The sequence below is a fragment of the Anguilla anguilla genome, chromosome 1, assembly GCF_013347855.1.
Source record: "Anguilla anguilla isolate fAngAng1 chromosome 1, fAngAng1.pri, whole genome shotgun sequence".
Taxonomy (NCBI): Eukaryota; Metazoa; Chordata; class Actinopteri; order Anguilliformes; family Anguillidae; genus Anguilla; species Anguilla anguilla.
The window spans coordinates 80,610,911-80,633,205 of NC_049201.1; the positions used below are offsets into that span (position 1 = coordinate 80,610,911).

Sequence of the window (22,295 nt, forward strand, 5' to 3'; positions counted from 1 at the left end):
TCTTTGTTTCAGTTACCTTTTGGAGTTTTGAGTTTTTCCCCCTCTGCGTTTGGGTCCTAACCCCCCACGCACCCTGACACCCTTATTAATAAAACATTTAGCTCATTTATATTATTTTCGGATACCACATTAAATATTTACACCTGTCAATTCAAAAACAATAAATGTAAGACTTTTTCCATTAAATCTGAGAGAAATAGGGATATTTCAGTTAAATGCAGAAGAAAATGCATGGTAAAATAATAGTTTTATGTTGCATTTGGGACCCCATAAGTTACTGTACTTCAGTATGACACTATAATGTAACATCTGTACTGCAACATAACGCACGTTATGTATCGTGCTGTAAAGTAAAACCTGGCATTATGAGAGTGCAGCGTGGTGTGATGAGTTGGCCTATCTCCATGGTGACTTATTTGGGTTTCCTGACCTCGGCGTACGCACTCTCCTCCGTTCCCTTTCCGTTACCCTCCGTCAGGGGGCTCATGATATCCACGTAAATGTCCTCCTGGCCTCCTGCTGAGTTCTCCTCCTGGCACTGCTCCTCTTGCTCCTCCTCTGAAGCAGGGTTCCCGAGCGGCTGCTGCAGTCCCTGCCGTGCCCTCTTAGTGGGCCTGGAGGGGCAGATGTTCCCATAGGTGGCCTCCTCCGTGGGCTCTGGGTTGACGAAGGCCTGTGTGCTCAGATTTGGCCGAGACTCCTCCTCCTTCTTGCCCCCCGCCTCGGCTGACTCCCTCTCTGTGCCCAGCTCAGCTTGGCCCTCCTTCCCCATCTCCTCCTGCACCTCCTCACCTTCTTCCTCTCCTCCTTCTCTCTCTTCCCTGGATTTGTGTCGGATCATGGCGTAGTCGGACGTCCGTTTGGAAGTGCCCAGGACGATGCCCGTTCCGTGTTCCCCACCCGTGCCGGGAAGTTTGGAGAAATCCACGGTGGCATAGTGCAGGGCGCCCTCGTCCCCCTTTTCCACCGCACCCGCGCCCGACAGCATGGTCTTGTTGGCGTAGATCGATTCCTCATCTTGAGCGGCCGCCTGACCCAAAGAGGTTTAAAGAAAGCGTGTGAATTTGTGAAAGGTCAACATTAGGATAAATCCATCTGAATGAACCTAAGGATTTGAAAACATATCAAATGGTGCAACAAAATGAAGTTAAATTTTAGGTTAGAACAATTGAGGATTTTTCAGTGTACTTTCAATTTCCTGCTGATTGATTGATTTTCAAGTTTTCAAGTAAAATACACAATGAAAGCATTCGCCCATGTGATTGTACGCTTCTGTCCGTGAGGCATTTCCCTGAAGATTCTGCTGGCATATGCATCTGTTTACAAATTTTACCAGCATCCAAAGCGTTTTATTTCATTTAATATTTCAAATACATATGCATTTGATGTAGTTCAGGTTAAAGTGAGGCACCAGATTCAGAAGACAACGTGAAAACTTTAACTTGTCTATTATGAGACATAGAATGAAATGCATTTGGGAAGGAAATGATAGGGCAGCTACAGTATCCTGGCATGAGAGGAGGACAGTAACATTATCAAACCGTGATCTGTCAGAGCTCTTGAGAACTATACTTGTCCTCTTTCTTTAAAAAGTTTAAGGCACAGAGACAGCTGCAGTGACTGTGCCACTAGTTCCCCCTCCTGACTGGATTATCAGAAGAATAAACGCAGATGAGTTTGAAAATAAACACACACACACACACACACACACACTCAAAACCAAAAAATGTCTATGCAACTAAAGTTCATTCTCTCTCAATTGACAGTCAGTTATATAAGGGAACAGTAGTTACTGGGACCAAACAATTAAACGTTATATAACAAACATTACAGAACATCTGTACATACATTACAAATGTACTCATGTGATATTGTATCAAATTCCTTTTGGAATATATAAGCATAAGCTCTTCAAATCACTATGTAGCTTTGTAGCTGTTACGTGCCATGTTTTTCTTTTGTGTGGACTTCCCTGCCTTCACCTGTCAGTCACCATCCACCAAGTCCCACCTTCACCAAGCCCCACCCTCCGTGTCAATTTCGGACAGCCAATCATAACTCGCCACATCTACTATAAAAACCCCACCTGTTTGTAACAATGGATGTCTGACTGTTTGCTCTGTGTTATGTCTTTGACTATGTACGTTAAACACTCATTTGAACTTGTCTTGTTTTATGTACACTTCCAAGGCTTGGGACAGGTAAGACTGGGGGCTCCTGTACATATGCCCGTAGGCTATGTTATGTATAGATTCACTAGTCCTTAGGGGTGATTGCCAACCAATTGTGTTTCAGTCTGCTAGTTAGAGTAGTTAGGCCTTTTTTTTGTGTACTTGATACACTAGATTAGTTTACTCTCTGGTTTAGCTAGCTTGTTTTTTTGTTCTTTTGGCAACATCCAGCGTCCGTTGACCCTGGTAGTGTGTGTCTGGGTTGTTATATGTCTGGTAGTTTGTTGCACCGTTTTGTTTATCACAGTAAACACCCGTGCACTGAGTTGCTGCTTTGTCTGTGTTTCTTTTGTTGTTACCATATCTACAGCATTAACATCTCCCGGCCATTTAACATCAAGTTACATACCCCATGCACCCCTAGACCCATGGGGTCGTAACATATTTGGGGGCTCGTCCGGGATTGCTGAATTGTGTAACAAAAAAAAACTAACTGTAAAGATAACATTGTGTGTACAGTGGTGCAGTATTAGGACAATGACTTCGTTTGATGTCAATGACTTTCTGAGCAATCTGTCAGATGAGGCACTGGATCTGTGCCGTAAGATTGACCTGCTGAAAATTGCAGAGCACGTGGGTCTTGTGGTGTCTGCTGCTCTCCGGAAGAGAGAGATTAAGTCGCGGGTAAGGGAGAGGCTGGTGGAACTCAAAATTCTTGCCTCGCCTGTTGCTGTTTGTCCGCTTGTCCAGCCTGACATGTCGCCTACTGGGCCTGTTGCGAGTCCACAGTCGCCTCGGGGCGCTGGTGGTTCTGCTGTGGTAGGAGTGAAAGAGGAGATTCCTCCAACTACCCCTCCACCTACATTGCCCAGGTTTGAGGCGTACTCGCCGAGTTCTTGTGGGTCGGGTAGTAATGCCCGGCTAAAGATCCGTCTCGCCCGGTTGAAGTTCGAGGCTGAGGAGAAGGCTCGTAAGGCAGATACTGAGGCACGAGAGAGGGCACGAAAACAGGAACAGGAATTTCAGTTAGCTATGCGTAAGCTGGAATTGGAGACAGAGGTTAAGATGCGGCAGCTGGAGTTACAAAATGCTACAGAGCAAAATTCCACTGTGGTTACCCCAGGTACGTCCCCACCGCTTGGTTTTGCTGGCTATGATGTCAGGAGACATGTGGCATTACCCTCTTTTAGGGAGACTGAGGTAGATGCCTATTTCAGCACTTTTGAACGTTTGGCAGCAGCTCTTAACTGGCCCAAAGAAATTTGGACAACCTTGCTGCAGTGTAAACTAATTGGAAAAGCACAAGATGTAATGGCTACACTAACTCTTGAGGATAGCATGAACTATGATGTGGTAAAAGCGGCTATTCTTCGTGTATATGAGTTGGTCCCGGAGGCCTATCGACAGAAATTTAGAAATCAAAAGAAAACCTCCGCCCAATCGTTCGTAGAGTTTGCCAGAGAAAAGGGAACTCTGTTTGACAAATGGTGTGCTGCGAGTAAAGTTGATAATTATGACTCTCTGCGTGAATTAATTTTGATAGAAGAGTTTAAAAATTGTGTTCCGGAACGTGTTGTAGTTTACTTAAACGAACAAAAAGTGATGTCTTTGTCTGAAGCTGCGATATTTGCGGATGAGTTTGCACTCACTCATAAGACTGTGTTTGGTTCCACCCAAGGAGCTAAGTCTGTTGCTTCCCGCAGTGCAAAAGACAACGAATCTCCAAAAGATTCCAAAATGTCACCCCCACGGTCTAAAGAGGAACGTGAATGTTTCTATTGCCATAAGGTAGGGCATGTTATTGCTAACTGTTTTACTTTGAAAAAGAAAACCGCTGCCCAAGCTAAGCCAACAGGCTTTGTTCGAATTGTTCCTCGAACTGATCAGTGTTTAAACGGTCTTGAAAGCAAACCTGAAGAAGGTTTTGAGCCGTTTATTTTTGAAGGTTTTGTTTCCCTTTCCGGTGATCCGACTGAGCAAAAACCGGTGCGGATTTTAAGAGACACGGGAGCTTCGCAATCCTTCGTGTTAGTCGACGTGATAGCCGTATCGGACGTGACATATAGTGGTGCTAATGTGGTAATTCAGGGCATTGATATGGCCTTGGTTACCGTTCCCTTACACAAAGTACATGTTCAGACTGATTTAGTCACGGGTTATTTTAATGTGGCTGTACGGTCCGCTTTACCTGTACCAGGCGTGGACTTCATTATGGGCAATGATCTTGCCGGAGGTAAAGTGCGTCCAGTACTCGAAGTTTTAAATAACCCCGTATCATGTCCCATCTCTGACATGTCTAGATCACTTCCCGGTGTTTTCCCTGCTTGCGTGCTCACTCGAGCTCAATCAAAGAAATGGGGTGAGGAAGTTGATTTATCAGAATCTGTTTTAGCGTCCACTTTTACTGAGGATAGTCATCTCACCAAACCGGAAGTACCACGTGTAAAGCCGGAGGTAGGTACAGAGGTTGAACCTCAAGATTTTTGTGAAAAAGAGGAATCTCTTACCTTATCTCTAGAGTTTGCCTCAGATAAATTGCCTGTCACTCGCGAACAACTTGTTGCTGCTCAGGAAAATGATCCGTCTTTGCGTAAGTATTTTGAGATGGTGGTTAAACCTGTTGCAATGAAAGAAAAGTCGACTGCTTATTTTGTAGATAATGGTTTGTTAATGAGGAAGTGGTCGTCTTCATTAATTAAGGGAGCCGAATGGGGTGTGGTTTTTCAAATTGTGGTACCTGGCATGTATCGACCACAGGTGTTAGCGTTGGCACATGAAAATCCATGGTCTGGTCATTTGGGAATTTCTAAGACGTATAATCGTGTATTAAAGAATTTCTTTTGGCCAGGACTTAAAAGTGCTGTTGTAAAACACTGTCGGTCTTGTCACATTTGTCAGGTCACGGGAAAACCTAATCAGGTTGTTCCACCCGCCCCGCTCTGTCCAATTCCAGTACTTAGTGAACCATTTCAGCATGTAATTGTTGATTGCGTGGGTCCGCTTCCTAAGTCAAAGTCTGGTCAACAGTTTCTGCTCACTATAATGTGTATCGCGACTAGATTTCCGGAAGCTATTGCATTGCGCACCATCACTACCAAGAACGTCATTAAAGCACTGACTAAGTTCTTTTCTATATTTGGATTCCCTAAAATTATCCAAACGGATCAGGGTTCTAACTTCGTCTCGAAACAGTTTAAACAATTTGTGCAGTCTCTAGCTATTAAGCATCAGATCGCAAGTGCTTACCACCCTGAGAGCCAGGGGGCACTAGAGCGTTGGCATCAGACTCTCAAATCGGCTCTCCGCAAATATTGTTTGGAGACTGGAAATTGTTGGGAGGAAGGGTTGCCATACATTCTGTTCGCTTTACGAGAAGCGGTACAGGAATCGTTAGGGTTCAGCCCTGCTGAACTAGTGTTTGGGCATACTGTTCGGGGTCCTTTAAAAGTTTTAAAGGATCAGTTCACGTATGACTCGGATATAAAGCCTAATGTGTTGGATTACGTTAGTCAGGTCCGAGAGAAATTGCATCATGCCTGTTCCATTGCTAAAGAATCGCTCTCTTTGTGTCAGAGTAAAATGAAGCGTCGTTTTGATTGGAAGGCTGTTGATCGCAATTTCAAACCTGGTGATCAGGTCCTAGTTTTGCTACCGATTGCTGGATCTGCTTTGTCTGCTCGTTTTTCTGGCCCCTATACTGTAGAAGAAAAACTGAGTGAAAGCAATTACGTAATTCAAACACCCGATCGTAAGCGTCAGTCACGCGTGTGCCATATTAATATGCTTAAGGCATATAATTCTAGGACGACACCTCAGTCGAAGGATGTGAAGAAAGTTCTGCCTGTGTCACGAGTTTCTAGCATTAGCCCTGTACTTAGTAACCCCAGTTTTAATTGTACAGAGGATGAGGATGGCCTCGTGCTTCGGAACGCCCCTCAGCAGTGTGCTAGACTCACCAATTCGGAGACTTTGTTAGAATTGTCGTCCCACCTTGCTCACTTATCAGATGTTCAAAGGTCTGATATTGTTAATTTAATACATGAGTTTCCAAATCTTTTTGGTGATACTCCCTCGCAGACTACCGTAACACATCATGACATTGATGTGAACGGTGCCGCCCCTATTAGACAACACCCATATCGGGTTAATAGTACAAAACGTGAGGCTATGAGACGGGAAGTACAATACCTGCTAGAAAATAATTTGGCTAAGCCCAGTGCTAGTCCATGGAGCTCGCCTTGTATTCTTGTGCCGAAACCTGATGGAACGTCACGTTTCTGCACTGACTTTCGAAAAGTCAATGCGGTTACGGTGCCAGACTCCTATCCCCTACCGAGAATGGAGGACTGCATCGATAACATTGGTGCTGCTAAATTTGTCACTAAACTTGACTTGTTGAAAGGGTATTGGCAAGTGCCGTTGACTCCTCGCGCGTCTGAGATTTCAGCGTTTGTTACCCCCGATAACTTCCTCCAATATAATGTTTTAGCCTCCCGCCACGTTTCAGCGTCTAGTGAATACCGTACTTATGGGTATTTCGGATTGTTATGCGTATTTAGATGACTTGGTTATTAGGTCAGATAATTGGGCCGACCATGTTTCCGTACTGCGTTGTGTGTTTGAGAGGTTGGCCAAAGCAACGCTAACTCTGAATCTCGCCAAATGTGAGTTTGGCAAAGCGACAGTAACGTACCTGGGAAAGCAAGTGGGTCATGGCCAAGTTCGGCCATTGGAAGCAAAGGTTGCTGCCATTGCTGGTTTCCCTGCGCCTACTAGCAGGCGTGAGTTACGCCGTTTCCTCGGGATGGCAGGATATTATCGGAGTTTTTGTAGGAACTTCTCGGTTGTTGTGGCACCCTTAACGAGTGCGCTTAGTATTAGGAAACCTTTTATGTGGACCTCAGACTGCCAAATAGCTTTTGAGGCTGTTAAGCTTTTGCTATGCAGTGCGCCTGTACTCGCGGCTCCAGACCTTGCGCAACCGTTTAAGTTAGAGGTTGATGCAAGCGCTCTAGGAGCTGGTGCGGTACTGCTGCAAGAAGATCTAGATGGAATTGATCACCCCGTCAGTTTCTTCTCGCGAAAATTTAATAAACACCAACTAAATTATAGCACCATCGAAAAGGAAGCACTCGCGTTGTTATTAGCCTTGCAGTTCTTCGAGGTGTACATTGGCTCGAGTTCTACCCCTGTCGAGGTCTTTACAGACCATAATCCTTTAGTGTTTTTATCGCGAATGTACAATCAGAACCAGCGCCTTATGCGCTGGTCGCTGATTCTACAGGCATATAATTTAAATATTCGCCATATTAAAGGGACTGACAATGTACTGGCTGATACATTGTCTCGTAGTTTTGAATAATTAAAACATTTGAATAAATTGTGTGTGTAATAGTGCGGTAACACCACTAGGTGTTAAATAAAAATATCATGTCAAGTATTGAATTGTGTATAGGTAAGGGGGAATTGGCACAATGTGTGTACGCCTGTAATTATGTAGGCTACTTTGGTATTTTAGAATGAAGTGGTGTATACTATTACCATGTGTGTTAACTAACTTAAAAATAAATAAATAAATGTGTTAAGTTAGTTCTTAAGGGGGGAAGTGTTACGTGCCATGTTTTTCTTTTGTGTGGACTTCCCTGCCTTCACCTGTCAGTCACCATCCACCAAGTCCCACCTTCACCAAGCCCCACCCTCCGTGTCAATTCCGGACAGCCAATCATAACTCGCCACATCTACTATAAAAACCCCACCTGTTTGTAACAATGGATGTCTGACTGTTTGCTCTGTGTTATGTCTTTGACTATGTACGTTAAACACTCATTTGAACTTGTCTTGTTTTATGTACACTTCCAAGGCTTGGGACAGGTAAGACTGGGGGCTCCTGTACATATGCCCGTAGGCTATGTTATGTATAGATTCACTAGTCCTTAGGGGTGATTGCCAACCAATTGTGTTTCAGTCTGCTAGTTAGAGTAGTTAGGCCTTTTTTTTGTGTACTTGATACACTAGATTAGTTTACTCTCTGGTTTAGCTAGCTTGTTTTTTTGTTCTTTTGGCAACATCCAGCGTCCGTTGACCCTGGTAGTGTGTGTCTGGGTTGTTATATGTCTGGTAGTTTGTTGCACCGTTTTGTTTATCACAGTAAACACCCGTGCACTGAGTTGCTGCTTTGTCTGTGTTTCTTTTGTTGTTACCATATCTACAGCATTAACATCTCCCGGCCATTTAACATCAAGTTACATACCCCATGCACCCCTAGACCCATGGGGTCGTAACAGTAGCTTACCCCAAGAAATGTGTTAGGTGTAACTTTCTTCCTGCAAAAACCCATGGCTATCCCTTAAGATGTGTCAGTGGTTTACAGATGATCAGCTCTAGTTGTTTGTGTTTTTTTGGATGCCAACTATCAGGACCAGTGCCTTGTTTATTTAATGTTTTTGTAATTATTCTAGTACTTGTAGTACCCTCATCTGAACGTCCACTAATTCTGATTAGTAGACATTGCATTCCATATACTTGAATATGCTTTCAGACATGGAAAGAAAGATCTCTGGCAAACATATAAAAAAAGTAACTGTATAGGCATGTGTGTGTGTGTAGGTGTGTGTGTGTGTGTGTGTTTGTCTCAGACTCACCCCATCTGTCAGTATGATCCCTTCGCTGTCCTTCATTCTACTTCCAGAACACTGTCTGTGTCTCTTCTTCCTGGGAATAGCACACAGATTCTGCTGATGCACACCTGACTTTCATTATAATCACTGCAGAGATCAGTGTAACATTTAGTCCTGTTTTTCTACTTTCTGTATATTGGAAATTGAATTCCACCATCACGGGGGGCAATACTTTAGCAAAGTAGCACACCAACAAATCAAAACCAAACAGGAATGGTTTGTAGCCTCCCTCCTTAAAATTATGGAGAAGGAATGGCGAAAAACCAAAGAAGTACTGCAGCCAGAAAGCATCCACCAATCTCTATTGATGTTGTTCTGCTGGTTGTTACCAACACACTCTGTGATTGGTGGAGCTCATCTGTTTTCTTTTAGGAGTAATGAGACGAAACTGTCAGCTTACCTCTCAAAAATTATCTCTTTTTCAGATAATATTACCAACACATCATTCACAACCATGCACCCCTTCCCCGCAAATCACAAGTCAATATCCTTTTGCAGTTTTCTTCCAATCTAAGATCGTCAGTTTCATTGAATCAGAAATCTTTTTTGATTCCACCCGAGGATTAAAGGGGAACGTTACCCAAAAATATAATTTTTATGGTATGTTGGAGTTAAAATGTTAAAGTTTATGTATGTGTGTTTTTAACAGTATTAACATAACTGATCAGTAATGTATCGATATTGTCCATAGTTTATAATGGCTGATTTGCTTCGTAGTGGGTGGGAGGGGTTAGAGGTTCTCTCTCTACTCTCTCTCTCTCTTTCTAGAAATAAATCTAACCCTGTTGACCTTATTTAGGAGAACAGTGGATATAAAACAAATGATGATTTGCTAAGCATAAGCTACACACCATGTGATGTGATACAAACGTTATAAATGCTGAGAGGGACCGCCCCACTGTGGGACTTTGAGGGTTAGGGTTAGGGTTAACTGCCTCCTCTTGTGCAGAATACAGAATACCGATTGTTTACAGTTGCCACTTTTTCATTGGAGTCTAACAGGTACATGGATTTGTTCAGTGATAACTTGGTTTGAAAAAGTGTCAGTTATAACACTTTTTATTATTCAGGATGTGGATATCCATTCTCCAGAAAATACATAATCTCAATTTCTGAGATCTGCCACAGTACCTCTGCATGTCATAGAAACACATTAAGTTGAAGAGATGTGTTTCAGACGCGAGACAGGGCAATTCACACATCTATATGAGCACAGTTAAAGAATGATGACCCCAGCAGTAGGGTTGAGTAATATCACACAATAACATGGAACCAGGGTGAAGTTTCCCTTCATACTGACTGTCCAGGCCCCAGTTTCTCTTACTTTAGAATGTGCTGCATTATGAGGAATATCATCATCATGGCACCAGCACCGACAGCTGCACCAATCAGCAGTGAAGAAATGCCGAAACCTGAACAAAGGACATTTCAGTTAGATACCGAGAAACACACTTTGGACAAAATAAAATATATAGGCACTTATTTACCCAATCACACCGGAGAAACCAGCTGAAAAATTTACAGCATTGATTCTTTCAGTTCTCTCCAAAATAATGCACACATTCATCCTTCAGGACACGTTAACTAATGAATTAACTAATTTACAAGTTACTGAATTCATTTAATCATTTAACCATGTATGGATTTGAGCAAAGCTACTGTGTGGCACAAAGAAAATTGGTTTGTGTTCTGAAACATGCCGTTCAAAACAAAATTAATTTTGAGTAGGATACAAAATAAACCCCTGTCCACCAATACAAAGATCTAAAAATAATGTCACCTGGGAGAAAAACAAAGAACTGAATTTAACTGTATGGTTTACAGTATCATCAATGCTACTTTTAGAATCTCTTAAATAATTGCATTGAAAAGGGCACCTCTGTATATTAGTGCATGATGTACAAATATGTTAAAGAGGAGAAATGTGTGCTCATTTACTCGAGTGTTGCTGTGGAGACGGGAGGTGGAGCTGGAGGCTGGCGGAGCCGAGAGTGTTGGTGCTGACGCAGAAGAGAGTGGGCGTGTCTCCCTGTGATTGGCGTATGGTGAGGGAGCTCCTCAGGCCTGTGTTCCCCAGCTGCTCCTCCCTGATGACTCTCTCAGTAGAGTTAATGACCCGCAGTCCAGACACATGCCACTCCATGCTGGGAGAGGGATTCCCACGGCTCTCACAGGAGCAGCTGATCTCTGCTGCAGTTCTGCTGCAGCTCCCAGAGCCAGAGATCTGAAGCATGTCTGAACACAGGATCCACAGTTACAAACAGCACAGCTGCACACATATAACAATAATATGATTTATACAATTATATAATCGATGCACTGAACATACATATCACGTTTAGTTGGACATTTGATGAGTTGTCCTTGCCATGTTCATTCTGTGGTTCACAGTAGTACTGTTCACTGCCACTGGACTCAGTCACAGTGAAGGTGAGATTCTGTCCAGTTCCTACAGTGTTCATCTCTGTCCCATTCACTTTATACCAGGTGTAGTTCTGCACTTCTGGTTTGGCATTACTGCTGCAGGTCATAGTCACAGAGCTGCCCTCTAACACTGAACCAGAGGGGCTGACTGACACTGAGGTGTTCTTAGGAGGATCTGAAATAAAAATAATTTGTTTTTTATGAGGGTACATAGCAAACCTCCCTATTGTCATTGTAAAATAAACAATTTAAAAAACACAACTTTTTTTTTTAGTAAAATTAACTTTTAGTTTAGCACAGTGCAAATGCTACTACTCATGCATTTGATATTTTTTTCCTAACTCCCAATCAAAATTGCCCTGGAAACACATTGATTTTACATAACTAGACCCATGCTGCCAAAACATTGTTGTCACAGACTATATACAACATGTACAGTATGTACAGACTATGGAGAGGGCAAAAAGCATTACTGTACATGAAGAACTGTTCAGGGGAAGTTGGCATTAAAGTCCATTATATTCAATCTTCGTTCGTACCTGTTCAACACATTTTATATTTTATATAAAAGGGAATTGAGGAGATATGCTTAACTAGAACTACTAACACTAGTTTAATTAATTTATTTTTTTGAATAGTATCGTTTTCTATAACTGAAAAATTACTGACACAGTTCAGTAAGTACACTGCTTGAGAGTACAATGCAGTGTTCCACCTGGGAATCAAACCTGCACCCTATAATTTACAAGACCAGTTCACTGACCCCTATACTACACTACCACCCAGCCATTTATCACAAAAAAGGCTCTTTCTGCCTGTTTTATCCCCAGTGAGAACCAGTCAGTTCTTGGGGTCTAATCGAAAAAAAATACATTGCATTTATATCTGTAGTTTTGTTATATGTTTTCCAGTTATGATCAACTCTCAATCCACTTTCAAAAAATTGATGTGATTAAATATTAAAAGATGGTAAACAGGATTTCCTGGTACTCCAGTGTGAAAAAAAAAAATAAACGTGTTCATGTTTCTGTGGTAATAACATTAGAATAGATATAAAGTAAATTTATTTTGCAAAAAATAAAATGAATGAACATATAATTAGTAGGATGGCAAACTTACAATAAACTTCCAGTTGTACAGTTGAGTTCTCCTTGCCATGTTCATTCTGTGCTTCACAGTAGTACTGTTCACTGTCACTGGACTCAGTCACATTGAAGGTGAGATTCTGTCCAGTTCCTACAGTGTTCATCTCTGTCCCATTCACTTTATACCAGGTGTAGTTCTGCACTGCTGGTTTGGCATTACTGCTGCAGGTCAGAGTCACAGAGCTGCCCACTAACACTGATCCAGAGGGACTGACTGAAACTGTGGTGTTCTTAGGAGGATCTGGAAGAAAAATAATTTGTCTTTTATGAGGGTACATAGCAAACCTCCCTATTGTCTTTGTAAAATAAACAATTTACAAAACACAACTTTATTTTTTTTAACTAAAATTAACTTTTAGTTTAACAGAGTGCAAATGCAACTACTCATGCATTTGATATTTGTTTCCTAACTCCCAATAAAAATTGCCCCGGAAACACATTGATTTTACATAACTAGACCCATGCTGCCAAAACATTGTTGTCACAGACTACATAAAACATGTACAGTTATACAGTTATACAGTATGTACAGACTATGGAGAGAGAAAAAAGCATTACTGTACATGAAGAACTGTTCAGGGCAAGTTGGCATTAAAGTCCATTATATTCAATCTTTGTTCGTACCTGTTCAACACATTTTATATTTTCTAAAAAAGGGCATTGAGTAGAAATGCTTAACTAGGACTACTAACACTAGTTTTATTTATTTATTTTTTTGAATAGTATCGTTTTCTATAACTGAATTAATACTGACACCGTTCAGTAAGTACACTGCTTGAGAGTACAATGCAGTGTGCCATCTGGGAATCAATCCTGCACCCTATAATTTACAAGACCAGGTCACTGACCCCTATACTACACTACCACCCAGCCATTTATCACAAAAAAGGCTCTTTCTGCCTGTTTTATCCCCAATGAGAACCAGTCAGTTCTTGGGGTCTAATGGGAAAAAAAATACATTGCATTTATATCTGTAGTTCTGTTATATGTTTTCCAGTTATGATCAACTCTCAATCCACGTTCAAAAAATTGATGTGATTAAATATTAAAAGATGGTAAACAGGATTTCCTGGTACTCCAGTGTGAAAAAAAAAAAAATAATGTGTTCATGATTTCGTGGTAATAACATTAGAATAAATATAAAGCACATTTATTTTGCAAAAAATGAAATTAATGGACATATAATTAGTAGGATGGCAAACCTACAAAAAACGTCCAGTTGTACAGTTGAATTCTCCTTGCCATGTTCATTCTGTGCTTCACAGTAGTACTGTTCACTGCCACTGGACTCAGTCACAGTGAAGGTGATATTTTGTCCAGTTCCTACAGTGTTCATCTCTGTCCCATTCACTTTATACCAGGTGTAGTTCTGCACTGCTGGGTTGGCATTACTGCTGCAGGTCAGAGTCACAGAACTGCCCTCTAACACTGATCCAGAGGGACTGACTGACACTGAGGTGGTCTTAGGAGGATCTGGAAGAAAAATAATTTGTCTTTTATGAGGGTACATAGCAAACCTCCCTGTTGTCATTATAAAATAAACAATTTACAAAACACAACTTTTTTTTTTAGTAAAATTAACTTTTAGTTTAATTAACTTTTTTGAGTGCAAATGCAACTACTCATGCATTTGATCTTTTTTTCCTAACTCCCAATCAAAATTGCCCTGGAAACACATTGATTTTACATAACTAGACCCATGCTGCCAAAACATTGTTGTCACAGACTATATACAACATGTACAGTATGTACAGACTATGGAGAGGGCAAAAAGCATTACTGTACATGAAGAACTGTTCAGGGGAAGTTGGCATTAAAGTTCATTATATTCAATCTTCGTTCGTACCTGTTCAACACATTTTATATTTTATAAATCAACGGGCATTGAGGAGATATGCTTAACTAGAACTACTAACACTAGTTTAATTAATTTATTTTTTTGAATAGTATCGTTTTCTATAACTGAAAAATTACTGACACAGTTCAGTAAGTACACTGCTTGAGAGTACAATGCAGTGTTCCACCTGGGAATCAAACCTGCACCCTATAATTTACAAGACCAGTTCACTGACCCCTATACTACACTACCACCCAGCCATTTATCACAAAAAAAGGCTCTTTCTGCCTGTTTTATCCCCAGTGAGAACCAGTCAGTTCTTGGGGTCTAATCGAAAAAAAATACATTGCATTTATATCTGTAGTTTTGTTATATGTTTTCCAGTTATGATCAACTCTCAATCCACTTTCAAAAAATTGATGTGATTAAATATTAAAAGATGGTAAACAGGATTTCCTGGTACTCCAGTGTGAAAAAAAAAAATAAACGTGTTCATGTTTCTGTGGTAATAACATTAGAATAGATATAAAGTAAATTTATTTTGCAAAAAATAAAATGAATGAACATATAATTAGTAGGATGGCAAACTTACAATAAACTTCCAGTTGTACAGTTGAGTTCTCCTTGCCATGTTCATTCTGTGCTTCACAGTAGTACTGTTCACTGTCACTGGACTCAGTCACATTGAAGGTGAGATTCTGTCCAGTTCCTACAGTGTTCATCTCTGTCCCATTCACTTTATACCAGGTGTAGTTCTGCACTGCTGGTTTGGCATTACTGCTGCAGGTCAGAGTCACAGAGCTGCCCGCTAACACTGATCCAGAGGGACTGACTGACACTGTGGTGTTCTTAGGAGGATCTGGAAGAAAAATAATTTGTCTTTTATGAGGGTACATAGCAAACCTCCCTATTGTCTTTGTAAAATAAACAATTTACAAAACACAACTTTATTTTTTTTAACTAAAATTAACTTTTAGTTTAACAGAGTGCAAATGCAACTACTCATGCATTTGATATTTGTTTCCTAACTCCCAATAAAAATTGCCCCGGAAACACATTGATTTTACATAACTAGACCCATGCTGCCAAAACATTGTTGTCACAGACTACATAAAACATGTACAGTTATACAGTTATACAGTATGTACAGACTATGGAGAGAGAAAAAAGCATTACTGTACATGAAGAACTGTTCAGGGCAAGTTGGCATTAAAGTCCATTATATTCAATCTTTGTTCGTACCTGTTCAACACATTTTATATTTTCTAAAAAAGGGCATTGAGTAGAAATGCTTAACTAGGACTACTAACACTAGTTTTATTTATTTATTTTTTTGAATAGTATCGTTTTCTATAACTGAATTAATACTGACACCGTTCAGTAAGTACACTGCTTGAGAGTACAATGCAGTGTGCCATCTGGGAATCAATCCTGCACCCTATAATTTACAAGACCAGGTCACTGACCCCTATACTACACTACCACCCAGCCATTTATCACAAAAAAGGCTCTTTCTGCCTGTTTTATCCCCAATGAGAACCAGTCAGTTCTTGGGGTCTAATGGGAAAAAAAATACATTGCATTTATATCTGTAGTTCTGTTATATGTTTTCCAGTTATGATCAACTCTCAATCCACGTTCAAAAAATTGATGTGATTAAATATTAAAAGATGGTAAACAGGATTTCCTGGTACTCCAGTGTGAAAAAAAAAAAAATAATGTGTTCATGATTTCGTGGTAATAACATTAGAATAAATATAAAGCACATTTATTTTGCAAAAAATGAAATTAATGGACATATAATTAGTAGGATGGCAAACCTACAAAAAACGTCCAGTTGTACAGTTGAATTCTCCTTGCCATGTTCATTCTGTGCTTCACAGTAGTACTGTTCACTGCCACTGGACTCAGTCACAGTGAAGGTGATATTTTGTCCAGTTCCTACAGTGTTCATCTCTGTCCCATTCACTTTATACCAGGTGTAGTTCTGCACTGCTGGGTTGGCATTACTGCTGCAGGTCAGAGTCACAGAACTGCCCTCTAACACTGATCCAGAGGGACTGACTGACACTGAGGTGGTCTTAGGAGGATCTGGAAGAAAAATAATTTGTCTTTTATGAGGGTACATAGCAAACCTCCCTGTTGTCATTATAAAATAAACAATTTACAAAACACAACTTTTTTTTTTAGTAAACTTAACTTTTAGTTTAATTAACTTTTTTGAGTGCAAATGCAACTACTCATGCATTTGATCTTTTTTTCCTAACTCCCAATCAAAATTGCCCTGGAAACACATTGATTTTACATAACTAGACCCATGCTGCCAAAACATTGTTGTCACAGACTATATACAACATGTACAGTATGTACAGACTATGGAGAGGGCAAAAAGCATTACTGTACATGAAGAACTGTTCAGGGGAAGTTGGCATTAAAGTTCATTATATTCAATCTTCGTTCGTACCTGTTCAACACATTTTATATTTTATAAATCAACGGGCATTGAGGAGATATGCTTAACTAGAACTACTAACACTAGTTTAATTAATTTATTTTTTTGAATAGTATCGTTTTCTATAACTGAAAAATTACTGACACAGTTCAGTAAGTACACTGCTTGAGAGTACAATGCAGTGTTCCACCTGGGAATCAAACCTGCACCCTATAATTTACAAGACCAGTTCACTGACCCCTATACTACACTACCACCCAGCCATTTATCACAAAAAAAGGCTCTTTCTGCCTGTTTTATCCCCAGTGAGAACCAGTCAGTTCTTGGGGTCTAATCGAAAAAAAATACATTGCATTTATATCTGTAGTTTTGTTATATGTTTTCCAGTTATGATCAACTCTCAATCCACTTTCAAAAAATTGATGTGATTAAATATTAAAAGATGGTAAACAGGATTTCCTGGTACTCCAGTGTGAAAAAAAAAAAATAAACGTGTTCATGTTTCTGTGGTAATAACATTAGAATAGATATAAAGTAAATTTATTTTGCAAAAAATAAAATGAATGAACATATAATTAGTAGGATGGCAAACTTACAATAAACTTCCAGTTGTACAGTTGAGTTCTCCTTGCCATGTTCATTCTGTGCTTCACAGTAGTACTGTTCACTGTCACTGGACTCAGTCACATTGAAGGTGAGATTCTGTCCAGTTCCTACAGTGTTCATCTCTGTCCCATTCACTTTATACCAGGTGTAGTTCTGCACTGCTGGTTTGGCATTACTGCTGCAGGTCAGAGTCACAGAGCTGCCCGCTAACACTGATCCAGAGGGACTGACTGACACTGTGGTGTTCTTAGGAGGATCTGGAAGAAAAATAATTTGTCTTTTATGAGGGTACATAGCAAACCTCCCTATTGTCTTTGTAAAATAAACAATTTACAAAACACAACTTTATTTTTTTTAACTAAAATTAACTTTTAGTTTAACAGAGTGCAAATGCAACTACTCATGCATTTGATATTTGTTTCCTAACTCCCAATAAAAATTGCCCCGGAAACACATTGATTTTACATAACTAGACCCATGCTGCCAAAACATTGTTGTCACAGACTACATAAAACATGTACAGTTATACAGTTATACAGTATGTACAGACTATGGAGAGAGAAAAAAGCATTACTGTACATGAAGAACTGTTCAGGGCAAGTTGGCATTAAAGTCCATTATATTCAATCTTTGTTCGTACCTGTTCAACACATTTTATATTTTCTAAAAAAGGGCATTGAGTAGAAATGCTTAACTAGGACTACTAACACTAGTTTTATTTATTTATTTTTTTGAATAGTATCGTTTTCTATAACTGAATTAATACTGACACCGTTCAGTAAGTACACTGCTTGAGAGTACAATGCAGTGTGCCATCTGGGAATCAATCCTGCACCCTATAATTTACAAGACCAGGTCACTGACCCCTATACTACACTACCACCCAGCCATTTATCACAAAAAAGGCTCTTTCTGCCTGTTTTATCCCCAATGAGAACCAGTCAGTTCTTGGGGTCTAATGGGAAAAAAAATACATTGCATTTATATCTGTAGTTCTGTTATATGTTTTCCAGTTATGATCAACTCTCAATCCACGTTCAAAAAATTGATGTGATTAAATATTAAAAGATGGTAAACAGGATTTCCTGGTACTCCAGTGTGAAAAAAAAAATAATAATGTGTTCATGATTTCGTGGTAATAACATTAGAATAAATATAAAGCACATTTATTTTGCAAAAAATGAAATTAATGGACATATAATTAGTAGGATGGCAAACCTACAAAAAACGTCCAGTTGTACAGTTGAATTCTCCTTGCCATGTTCATTCTGTGCTTCACAGTAGTACTGTTCACTGCCACTGGACTCAGTCACAGTGAAGGTGATATTTTGTCCAGTTCCTACAGTGTTCATCTCTGTCCCATTCACTTTATACCAGGTGTAGTTCTGCACTGCTGGGTTGGCATTACTGCTGCAGGTCAGAGTCACAGAACTGCCCTCTAACACTGATCCAGAGGGACTGACTGACACTGAGGTGGTCTTAGGAGGATCTGGAAGAAAAATAATTTGTCTTTTATGAGGGTACATAGCAAACCTCCCTGTTGTCATTATAAAATAAACAATTTACAAAACACAACTTTTTTTTTTAGTAAAATTAACTTTTAGTTTAATTAACTTTTTTGAGTGCAAATGCAACTACTCATGCATTTGATCTTTTTTTCCTAACTCCCAATCAAAATTGCCCTGGAAACACATTGATTTTACATAACTAGACCCATGCTGCCAAAACATTGTTGTCACAGACTATATACAACATGTACAGTATGTACAGACTATGGAGAGGGCAAAAAGCATTACTGTACATGAAGAACTGTTCAGGGGAAGTTGGCATTAAAGTTCATTATATTCAATCTTCGTTCGTACCTGTTCAACACATTTTATATTTTATAAATCAACGGGCATTGAGGAGATATGCTTAACTAGAACTACTAACACTAGTTTAATTAATTTATTTTTTTGAATAGTATCGTTTTCTATAACTGAAAAATTACTGACACAGTTCAGTAAGTACACTGCTTGAGAGTACAATGCAGTGTTCCACCTGGGAATCAAACCTGCACCCTATAATTTACAAGACCAGTTCACTGACCCCTATACTACACTACCACCCAGCCATTTATCACAAAAAAGGCTCTTTCTGCCTGTTTTATCCCCAGTGAGAACCAGTCAGTTCTTGGGGTCTAATCGAAAAAAAATACATTGCATTTATATCTGTAGTTTTGTTATATGTTTTCCAGTTATGATCAACTCTCAATCCACTTTCAAAAAATTGATGTGATTAAATATTAAAAGATGGTAAACAGGATTTCCTGGTACTCCAGTGTGAAAAAAAAAAATAAACGTGTTCATGTTTCTGTGGTAATAACATTAGAATAGATATAAAGTAAATTTATTTTGCAAAAAATAAAATGAATGAACATATAATTAGTAGGATGGCAAACTTACAATAAACTTCCAGTTGTACAGTTGAGTTCTCCTTGCCATGTTCATTCTGTGCTTCACAGTAGTACTGTTCACTGTCACTGGACTCAGTCACATTGAAGGTGAGATTCTGTCCAGTTCCTACAGTGTTCATCTCTGTCCCATTCACTTTATACCAGGTGTAGTTCTGCACTGCTGGTTTGGCATTACTGCTGCAGGTCAGAGTCACAGAGCTGCTCGCTAACACTGATCCAGAGGGACTGACTAACACTGAGGTGTTCTTAGGAGGATCTGGAAGAAAAATAATTTGTCTTTTATGAGGGTACATAGCAAACCTCCCTATTGTCTTTGTAAAATAAACAATTTACAAAACACAACTTTATTTTTTTTAACTAAAATTAACTTTTAGTTTAACAGAGTGCAAATGCAACTACTCATGCATTTGATATTTGTTTCCTAACTCCCAATAAAAATTGCCCCGGAAACACATTGATTTTACATAACTAGACCCATGCTGCCAAAACATTGTTGTCACAGACTACATAAAACATGTACAGTTATACAGTTATACAGTATGTACAGACTATGGAGAGAGAAAAAAGCATTACTGTACATGAAGAACTGTTCAGGGCAAGTCGGCATTAAAGTCCATTATATTCAATCTTTGTTCGTACCTGTTCAACACATTTTATATTTTCTAAAAAAGGGCATTGAGTAGAAATGCTTAACTAGGACTACTAACACTAGTTTTATTTATTTATTTTTTTGAATAGTATCGTTTTCTATAACTGAATTAATACTGACACCGTTCAGTAAGTACACTGCTTGAGAGTACAATGCAGTGTGCCATCTGGGAATCAATCCTGCACCCTATAATTTACAAGACCAGGTCACTGACCCCTATACTACACTACCACCCAGCCATTTATCACAAAAAAGGCTCTTTCTGCCTGTTTTATCCCCAATGAGAACCAGTCAGTTCTTGGGGTCTAATGGGAAAAAAAATACATTGCATTTATATCTGTAGTTCTGTTATATGTTTTCCAGTTATAACTCTCAATCCACTTTCAAAAAACTGATGTGATTAAATATTGAAAGATGGTAAACAGGATTTCCTGGTACTCCAGTGTGAAAAAAATAAACGTGTTCATGTTTCTGTGGTAATAACATTGAAATAAATATAAAGCAAATTTATTTTGCAAAAATAAAATTAATGAACATATAATTAGTAAGATGGCAAACTTACAATAAACTTCCAGTTGTACCGTTGAGTTCTCCTTGCCATGTTCATTCTGTGCTTCACAGTAGTACTGTTCACTGCCACTGGACTCAGTCACATTGAAGGTGAGATTTTGTCCAGTTCCTACAGTTTTCATCTTTGTCCCATTCACTTTATACCAGGTGTATCTCTGCACTGCTGGGTTGGCATTACTGCTGCAGGTCAGAGTCACAGAGCTGCCCTCTAACACTGAACCAGAGGGACTGACTGACACTGAGGTGTTCTTAGGAGGATCTAAGAGATACAAAAATACAAAACTTATTTTCTTAGTTTGTGAGGAGTTATACACAATCTGATGATGTGTAACGGTTGCGTGCTTTAAAATAGGGGTGTCCAATCTTGTCTTAAAAGGTCTGTTTGTTTTAGATTTATCCCAGCATTACAACACCTGATTTAATTATTTAACTAATCAAGTCAGGTGTATTAGTGCTGGCATAAAACAAAAACCTGCACCCACACCAGAATTTTTCAGAAAGGATTGTCCTCCCCTGCTATAACGGATGAGCACAACATCAGGTAATTTACATTTGCTTGTTTATGTTTTTTTTTATTTTATCATTGCATTTATTGTCATTATTCAATTATGGTGATAATTCTGCACAGCATACTGACCATGAAAAAAAGCTCAAAGCAATTAATTATTATTATTATTATTATTATTATTATTATTATTATTATTATTAATCAATGATTTGAAAAAGCTAAGAATAATACTTTCAAATCCAGCTCTCTTACATAGAACTCTTAGAGTCAGACTGGCCTCAGATGTCTTCTGAATGTTTTCATGCTGCAGTGTGTAAAGTGCACTGCAATTGATCGTCTGCCCATGGTGGATGTGGGAAGCAGTGAAGGTCACAACAGAAGACACAGATTTGGTTCGATCCTCATTCTCTTGCAGTTGATCCACACTGTCACTCAGCCTGGGGGTCCATGTCAGATTTGGGGGGAGTTCAGGACAGGGGGCTGCAGCAGAGCAGCTCAAACTCACAGAGGTCCCCTCCATCACCTCCACCCTCTCTGTGGTTATCTTGGGTTTGGGTGGAGAGTCTAGGAGACATGGAGACATGAGGACAGGTTACTGTCTGTCTCAGGATTAGAGACTCACAGCACTCAGAGCACACACTAATCACCACACCAACAGTGTCTAACTAACACAGTATTTACAACGTGAAATCTAAAGACAAGTCATTTTCATTCTTTATTTATATCCAATGTGCATTTCTCATAACGGACAGAACTTCTATTTTTGGCACCTAATTTTAAAAGCATAGAATCCCGGCATCA

General features: G+C 39.6%; 2 protein-coding genes across 2 annotated transcripts in view; both read right to left on the reverse strand.

The window, feature by feature from the left end:
* LOC118232529 overlaps positions 1-22,295 on the reverse strand; it is a 302,745-nt gene that overhangs the window by 79,320 nt on the left and 201,130 nt on the right. Inside the window, 9 exon segments of the mRNA XM_035427619.1 lie at positions 12,392-12,658; positions 13,624-13,890; positions 14,847-15,113; positions 16,079-16,345; positions 17,303-17,569; positions 18,535-18,801; positions 19,757-20,023; positions 20,979-21,245; positions 21,747-22,058. Of these exon segments, the coding sequence (XP_035283510.1) occupies positions 12,392-12,658; positions 13,624-13,890; positions 14,847-15,113; positions 16,079-16,345; positions 17,303-17,569; positions 18,535-18,801; positions 19,757-20,023; positions 20,979-21,245; positions 21,747-22,058 (2,448 nt within the window).
* LOC118227128 lies at positions 147-10,319 on the reverse strand. The gene is made up of 3 exons (XM_035417282.1): positions 10,173-10,319; positions 8,813-8,882; positions 147-1,030 (listed from the first exon to the last, which is right to left on the reverse strand). Exons 1-3 carry the CDS (start codon positions 10,208-10,210, stop codon positions 413-415), a joined length of 726 nt encoding a protein of 241 aa, XP_035273173.1. The 5' UTR covers positions 10,211-10,319; the 3' UTR covers positions 147-412.

Excerpts from the sequence above, each read along its gene's own strand:
- LOC118227128 (XM_035417282.1), bottom strand. The coding sequence starts at position 10,210 with ATGATGATGATATTCCTCATAATGCAGCACATTCTAAA. Across the intron at positions 8,883-10,172 it reads ATAATGCAGCACATTCTAAA|GAAGAAGAGACACAGACAGT; the intron begins GTAAGAGAAACT and ends TGCTATTCCCAG. Across the intron at positions 1,031-8,812 it reads GGATCATACTGACAGATGGG|GCGGCCGCTCAAGATGAGGA; the intron begins GTGAGTCTGAGA and ends TCTTTGGGTCAG.